General features: G+C 42.4%; 1 protein-coding gene across 1 annotated transcript in view; it reads left to right on the forward strand.

Moving 5' to 3' along the window:
- The window catches only part of tfam (transcription factor A, mitochondrial), a 10932-nt gene extending 2552 nt beyond the window's left edge, over window positions 1–8380 (forward strand). Inside the window, exons 5-7 of the mRNA XM_037691695.1 lie at window positions 4909–5004; window positions 7546–7602; window positions 7680–8380. Coding sequence (XP_037547623.1) covers window positions 4909–5004; window positions 7546–7602; window positions 7680–7943 — 417 coding nt within the window. The 3' untranslated portion in view covers window positions 7944–8380. The remainder of the gene's footprint in view (window positions 1–4908; window positions 5005–7545; window positions 7603–7679) is intronic.
- The last annotated feature ends 350 nt before the right edge of the window (window positions 8381–8730 follow it).

Raw genomic sequence — 8730 nt, forward strand, 5'->3', positions numbered from 1 at the left:
TTTTTATGATTGTTTACTGTTGTACTGATAAATAACTCTTGGAGGGTAAACTATATCTTGGCTGCAAGTATCAAACTGTGAAATCCTTCATTTTCTACAACTGATAGTGGTCGGTCATTAATGATGAAGTTTATCAACTTCTCTGTAAAGATTAGAGCTCCGTGGTTTCAGCGACGTCTTCTTCTTGTTCAATCCGAAGCAGGCAGCCTGATTCGGGGCAGCCCCGCTCAGTCTGTCCCTCCTCAGAGACGGGCAGACTGAGCGGGGCAGATTGGACGCAGCTGGCCGGGGTAGAAGTTGCCTGTTGCGGGTTGAGCAAAGAGCAGCGCCCCGCTGAAGCCACGGAGCTCGAATGTCCATCGTAAAACTAACTTTACCACGGTTTAATGTGGCGCTATGGCTCTGCAGACATCATGCTGTCTTGTTTTGTGGTGTTTCTAGTGTAAAATACTTCCACACAGCGGACATGTTTCGATGAAAAGGTGACTAACCGTTAGCCACAGTGCTGCTACCAGTGATGGTACGCCATCAACACTTTTTATAGTGTGAGTGGTGTGCTGCTGACCTCAACTCAGGATGTCGTGGGTCGGTGGGTAGAATACTTTTGAAGACCTCCTCAATCCCACTGGCACGTCTTCCACTGAGGAAGCAGAGCCTGGGGACTTTGGGTTGGGATCTCCAATCTCTGGTGCTGAGGTCACTGGGGTGGTTAAAAAGCTCCACGGTGGCAGGGCCCCAGGGGTGGATGAGATTCGCCTGGAGTTCCTTAAGGCTCTGAATGTTGTGGGGTTGTGTTGGCTTACACGACTCCGCAATATTGCATGGACATCGGGGGCAGTTCCCCTGGATTGGCAGACTGGGGTGGTGGTCCCCCATTCAAAAAGGTGGACCGTAGATTGTGTTCCAACTACAGGGGGATCACGCTCTTAAACCTCCCTGGTAAGGTCTATTCGGAGGTTCTGGAGAGGAAGTTCCATCGGATAATTGAATCTCTGATTCAGGAGGAGCAGTGTGGTTTTCGTCCTGGTCGTGGAACACTGGACCAGCTCCACATCCTCAGCAGGGTCCTGGAGGGTGCGTGGGAGTTTGCCCAACCAGTCTACATGTGCTTTGTGGAGAAGGCGTTCGACCACGTCCCTCGGGGAGCCCTGTGGGGGGTACTCTGGGAGTATGGGGTACCAGGCCCTTTGATACGGGCTGTTAGGTCCCTGTACGACCGGTGTCAGAGCTTGGTCCACATAGCCGGCATTAAGTCGGGCTTGTTCCCGGTGAGAGTTGGACTCCGCCAAGGTTGCCCTTTGTCACCGATTCTGTTCATAACTTTTATGGACAGAATTTCTAGGCACAGCCAAAGTGTTGAGGGGATCCGTTTTGGTGGCCTTAGGATCGCTTCTCTGTTTTTTGCAGATGATGTGGTCCTATTGGCTTCATCAGGTTGTGATCTACAGCTTTCACTGGAGCGGTTTGCAGCCGAATGTAACGCGGCCGGGATGAGGAACAATTCCTCCAAATCCGAGGCCATGGTCTTGAGCCGGAAAAGGGCAGAGTGCCCTCTCTGGATCAGGGAGGAAGTCTTGCCCCAAGTGGAGGAGTTTAAGTATCTCGGGGTCTTGTTAACGAATGAGGGGAAAAATGGAGCATGAGATCGATAGGCGTATAGATGCAGCATCTGCAGTGAAGAGGGCGCTGTACAGGTCTGTCGTGGTGAAGAGAGAACTGAGTGAAAAGGCGAAGCTCTCAATTTACCGGTCGATCTACGTTCCGCCCTGTGATGGACTTGCGACCCGTCCAGTGTGTACCCCGCCCCTCGCACAATGATTGCTGGACATGGGCACCGGCGACCCCCGTGACCCAAAATGGAAGAAGCGGGTAAAAGATAATGGATGGATGAAAATAAGATTTTGAACACCCTGCAACTTTGCGAGTTCTACCACTTAGAAATCATGGAGGGGTCTGAAATTTTCATCTTAGGTCCATTTCTACCATGAGAGACATAATCTATTAAAAAAAAATCAGAAATAACAATATATGATTTTAAAAATATTTTATTTGTGTGTTACTCCTGAAAATAAGTATTTGAACATCTGTGATAATCAATGTTAATATTTGGTACAGTATCTTTGTTTGCAGTTACAGAGGTCAAAGGTTTCCTTTAGTTTTTCACCAGGTTCACTGCAGCAGAGATTTTGGTCCATTCCTCCACAGATCTTCTCTAGATCAGCAGGTTTCTGGGCTGAAAAACTCAAGAGTTTGAGCTCCCTCCAAAGATTTTCTATAGGGTTTAGGTCTGGAGACTGGCTACGCCACTCCAGAACCTTGATCTGCTTCTTACAGAGCTACTCCTTGGTTCTCCTGGCTGTGTGCTTCGGGTCATTGTCATGTTGGAAGATCCAGCCACGACCCATCTTCAATGATCTAACTGAGGGAAGAAGGTTGTTCCACAAAATCTCTCAATCCATGGCCCCGGTCATCCTCTCCTTAATACAGTATAGTCGTCCTGTCCCATGTGCAGAAAAACACCCCCAAAGCATGATGCTTCCACCCCCATGCTTCACAGTAGGGATGGTGTTTTTGGGATGTTACTCATCATTCTTCATCCTCCAAACACGACGAGTAGAATTAAGACCAGAAAGTTCTATTTTGGTCTCATCTGACCACAGAACTTTCTCCCATGACTCCTCTGGATCATCCAAAGGGTCATGGTCAAACTTCAGACGGGCCTGGACGTGTGCTGATTTAACCAGGGGAACCTTCCGTGCCGTGCATGATTTTAAACTATGACGTCTTAGTGTATTACTCATAGTAACCATGGAAACAGTGGTGCCAGCTCTTCAGGTCATGGACCAGCTCCTCCCATGTAGTTCTGGACTGATTCCTCAACTTTCTTAGGATCATTGATACGCCACGAGGTGAGATCTTGCATGGAGCCCCAGTCCGAGGGAGATAGACAGTCATGTTTAGCTTCTTCCATTTTCTAATAATTGCTCCAACAGTTGATTTTTTTTCACCAAGCTGCTTGGCAATTGCCCCGTAACCCTTTCCAGCCTTGTGGAGGTCTACAATTTTGTCTCTGGTGTCTTTGGACAGCTCTTTGGTCTTAGCCATGTTAGTAGTTGGAGTCTTACTGATTGTGTGGGGTGGACAGGTGTCTTTATGCAGCTACCAACCTCAAACAGGTGCTTCTAATTTAGAATAATAAGTGGAGGTGGACGTTATAGAGGAGGACTAACAAGTCTTTGAGGGCCAGAACTGTTGCTGATTGGCAGCTGTTCAAATACTTATTTGCAGTAGTAAAACACAAATAAATTATTTTTAAAAATCGTACATTGGGATTTCCAGATATTTATTTTTAGATTATGTCTCTCACAGTGGACATGCACCTAAGTTGAAAATTTCAGACCCCTCCATGATTTCTAAGTGGGAGAACTTGCAAAGTCGCAGGGTGTTCAAATACTTATTTTCCTCATTAAGTAGACAAAAGTCAAATAGACACAGAAAAAGCAGCATTTTACCACAGACTGGTGTCTTCAGATCTGTTCCCCCTAGTATCAAAGATTTCCAGTCATCTGGATGTGTTTTCTGCTGTCAGGGACTAAACAAGACCCGAAATAGACTGGGATCTTCTTTAGTTTTAGCATTTTATTTAAAACACTGTTGCTTGAAACAACAGCGAAGAATGAAGCAAAGCTGGCTGGATGAATCAGATCTCAGTAGGGGAACAATATGACACGACATCAGTCAGGAACAGAGTAAATCAACTGAACGTGGGCCCAGATTCTGGTCTGAATGTTTAGTTGGTTTTTATTCATAGAAAAATGTCGACAGACAACCTGTCTCACCTCATAGTTTATTTTGCAGCTTAAAAAAAGGCTGTAAGGGTTAAAGGCTGTTGCAGGCATGGACTTAGCGTTTCCTTCATGATAGTTTGAAACTGGAGGCCAGAGTCCCTGGCAGGACATAACTGTATTTTCTGCCGTACAAGTCACACCGCCCTATAAGTCGCATCAGTCCAAATGTCTAATAAAGTGGAAAAATCCATTTAATAAGTTGCTTCTCCATATTAGTTGCATCTATTACGCGTCACCGCTGACAACCCGTCAATGTGGGCCGATGTTGTGCCAAAAATTGACTGTGCCAAATGGCGGTCACGGGAGCATGCACGTGAGGACTTTAACAAGAATTTAACAAGATTAACACTTAAAAACAATTATTTGTTTGCTCGACTTTTTAGCAAAGGTGTGTCTCAGTTTAACTTTTACTCAATAAATGTACTTTGACGGTCAAATCAGCTGCATTTCACCTGGGTGGTGCAGTGAAATGAAGCTGATTTGACGGTTGCTCCATGGGAGCTGGACGAAGGTGGCAGGCTGTGGCAAGCTGACTGTGTCATTAATAGCCACTTTTACCCATTACATGACACAACGGCATGCCATACCACTCGACTGCCATCTAGTGGCTGAAAATGGTGGTGTTCAATATTTTCAATCAGATTGTATACAAACGTCATATCTCAGTCAACAATTGGTTTATAAATATGGGAAAAAACAAATAAGTCGCTTCGGCGTATCATTCGCAAGGCATGTAAATTATGCCAAAAACTGCGACTTATAGGCCGAAAAATACTGTAAATGACGTGCACAGTGTATACTAGTGGTGTGGAGAAAAGCTGTTGCTTTATCAGATGTAAAGGTCAATAAATTAAGAGATGATTTCATTTTTTAAATATCTGTTTAATAGAATTATTTAAATTAAATTGACATGTTCTTTGACGTTGATTCTGATGACTTTTCATAGCAACCATCAGCAAGAAACAACTCCCTGCCTTTCATCACTTTGGGCAAATTAAACCAAGTCATGAAGTCATGTTTACTACCTTTTAATGTGTGTGTTTGTGTGTGTGTGTTCCAGGAGTTGAACAGTTTAGGGAAACCCAAAGGCCCTCGGTCTGCTTTTAACATTTTTATGTCGGAGCACTTCCACGAGGCCAGAGGAGCCACCAACCCGGTGAGAGATCTGTAGAGACAGTTCTGAGTCTTGACAGATGAGTGCATGAGGCTCGTACTTGTAGGGGAAAACTGACTGTATAGTGTTATGTTTCAAACAAACGTCCTGATGCTGCTCAATAATCCAGGTAGATCTAACAACCTGCAACTTAAAAATTATTTGTGGAGTTGTATCATTTATCTTAAGCAACATAAGAACCACTTTGAAAAAGCCCTTTTTTTACTATTATGTAAAACAAACAAGAAATAAGACAAAAAGAGAAAATTAGAGCGTGTTTAACTACTGGTATTCACTCCCACCAAAGTCAGTGCATCATGGATACACCTTTTGTGGCAGTTACAGTATCAGGTCTGTTTCCACAAACTTTGCACCATTTGAACCATCTGAATTTTGAATTTCTGTCCATTTGGCAAAACTGTTTCAGCTCGTTCAGGTTAGATGGGCTTTAAACCATAAACAAAGTGTCTCAGCTGGATGTAGGTTTGCAACGATTAGTCCCTGTGGTGGACTTCCAAAAAATGTCACTGTGGATTTTTATAGTCAACGTGTCTTTTACAGAGATGACGATATTCATTTCTGTTTATTTCTATATCTATATCTATATAGAAGTCGTCTCAGGGCATTGAACAGAAACATTCATGTGTAAAATAATAATTTAACATTATTTATGTGAGGAGCAGCTTTGAGTTTAACTCCATCACTGAACTCTCATCTTGAACAAGCATGAAGGCGACAGTGGAAAGAAAAACTCCCTCATGAGGAAGAACCCTTTAGCAGAACCAGGATCAGGACAAGCAACATCTGCTTCGACCAGCTGGTTTGAGAGGAACAGATACACAATGGCAGGTCAAGAATCACATGTTTAGATACATATACACTGCCTGGCCCAAAAAAAAAGGTCTCACACTAATATTTCGTTGGACCACCTTAAGCTTTGATTACATCATGCATTCACTGTGGCACAGTTTCAATAAACTTCTTCAATGTCACAAGATCTGTTTCATCCAGTGTTGCATTAATTTTTCACCAAGATCTTTCATTGATGACTAGACACCAGGCGTGATGGTGCATCACTTCACCTGCCTCTCTTCTTACCCTGATGACTCTGGAACAGGGTCCATCTGGACTCGTCAGACCACATGACCTTCTTCCATTGCTCCAGAGTCCAATCTTTATGCTCCCTAGCAAATTGAAGCCTTTTTTTTCCAGTTAGCCTCACTGGTTAGTGGTTTTCTTAAGACTACGCATCTGTTCAGTCCCAATCCCTTGAGTTCTCTTCACATTGTACATGTGGAAATGTTCTTACTTTCTCTATTAAACACAGCCCTGAGCGCTACTGTTGTTTTTCTTCCATTTGATTTCACCAAATGTTTAAATGATCACTGATCACGATCATTCAGGATTTTTTCCGGCTACATTTCTTCCTGGAAGACGATGGGTCCCCACTATCCTTCCAGTTTTTAATAATGTGTTGGACAGTTCTTAACCCAGTTTTATTAGTTTCTTCAATCTCTTAGAAGTTTCCTCTGCTTGATGCCAATGATTTGACCCTTCTCAAACAGACGGACATCTTTTCCACGACCACGCCATGTGTCTTTAGACATGGTTGTTTAAGAAATGAGAAGCAACTCATTGCACCAGTTGGGGTTAAATAACTTGTTGCAGCTGAAACATAATAGTCCATGCAGTAATTATCCAACAGGAGGCTCGGACCTGTTTGATTAGTGAAATACTGGTGGTGACTTTCTTTTGAGCCAGGCTGTGTAATATCCAATGAAAAGTATTAAATTTTAACAATTCATTTAAGGAAATGAGGTCAATTTGTCCTCTAGTAGTCCAAGCGTATGGCACCATAACAAGCCCACCCTAACTATAGGATTTATTTATATATATTATATTGTAAATACTGTATATACATTAATAAACCGCACCAGTCATAATGAAACATACTGTGAATGTTTCTGTAACTGTAATGCATGACTGAAACGTCTGAGGGCAGTATCAGCTCTATTGTTTGCCAAGACTGCAGTCTTCTAACAAACAGAAGTGAGCAAAAGACCAACAGAGAACTAGAAGGAGATGAATAAGAATCAAAACAAATCCTATAGTTAGGATTGCGTTGTTATGCTGCTATAAGCTTAGACTACTGGAGAACCAACTGACCTCGTTTCCTTAAATAAATTCTTTAAATTGAATAGTTTTCATTTGAGACCATTTCTATCTTAACATGTGATTCTTGACCTGCCATTGTGTATCTGTTCTTACCAAACCTAGCTGGTTGAAGCAGATGGCCGCTTGTCCTGGTTCTGCTAAAGGTTTCTTCCTCATGAGGGAGTTTTTCTTTCCACTGTCGCCTTCATGCTTGTTCAAGAAGAGTTCTGTGATGGAGTTAAACTCAAAGCTGCTCCTCAGATAAATAATGTTCAATTATTATTTTATACATGAATGTTTTAGTGCCCTGAGACGACTTCTGTTGTGACTTGGCGATATATAAATAAACTGAATTGAATTGAACTGAATATGTTGTTGCTGATTTTTCAGGCAAAATTGAAGTGTCTGAGAGAGGATTGGAAGAACATGTTGGGTTACGATAAACAGGTTAGCCACACAATCATTACAGATTACTGATGCATTTTTAGTGGTTTATTCTGATTTTCTCTTAACTCCTGTTTTAGGTCTATGCTCAACTAGCGGAGGATGACAAGATCCGTTACAAGAACGAGATCAAGTCGTGGGAGGAACATATGATGGAGATTGGACGAGAAGATCTGATCCGTGAAAAGAAAAAAATTGGGGCTAAACTTCCAGAAGTCAAAAGACAAACGAAGAAGACCAAATCTAAAGCAGCAGAGAAGACCACCGCTGTAAAGACGTCGAAAGCACCCAGCAAGGCTGCACGAAGTAGCTCAGCAAAAACTGTCTCCACCAAGAAAACATAAGTTTATAACTGAAGCAAAATCATGGATGTTTCTGTGACATCTGAAGAGTTCTGATGATGCACAGTTATGTTTTCTCTTTTGTATTTCACTTTTTATTTACAAAGTTCCAAAGTTGTCTCCCATTTTTGCAGGACAAAACTCGTAATATCTAAACTGACTAGTAATAAACTTAATGTCTGTACAGTAACGATGATGACAAATAAAGCTTGACTTGTTTCTGACAAAATGTGAATTTATCTCTGCATTAAGAAATTAACTCAGGATGATCCTCGATCATTTGATTGGGTTTATTGTGACTGATGCAGAGCTTGACTTTTTTAGGGATTACAAACCTATGAAATAATCCGTCCGTCTGCTCAGCTATCAAGACTTTGAACTTGCACTGCTTGACTGCAAAGTTGAAGAGTGAAAACTGTTTGGATCATTTCAGTATGAATGTAAAAACTGACTCGTTCTGTATTTGTTGCTAATACAAGTAAATGCTGCAAAAGCACTGAAGCGTCCTCAATATTTTGATTTTTAGACGGCCACTGGTCCCGACATAACCCATGTGGGTTTTTTTACCTACAGTCAGGTCTAACATCAGGTCCATGTAGGTAAATGCTACTCAAACTAAACTAGTGTATACATTCTGTGGTGAAGATACTTTAGGTTTTACTATTGGGTAAGAGTTTTAGATTCAAAATTCTTTTGACTGCTCCCTCTTCAGGGCTCGTCACAGCAAGTCCTCCACCTCTGTCCTCTGCATCCGCTGTCCTCCAACTACCTCCATGTCCTCTCTAACTGC

Source organism: Nematolebias whitei, chromosome 17 (assembly GCF_014905685.2).
Source record: "Nematolebias whitei isolate Nwh7 chromosome 17, NemWhi1, whole genome shotgun sequence".
NCBI classification, from domain to species: domain Eukaryota; kingdom Metazoa; phylum Chordata; class Actinopteri; order Cyprinodontiformes; family Rivulidae; genus Nematolebias; species Nematolebias whitei.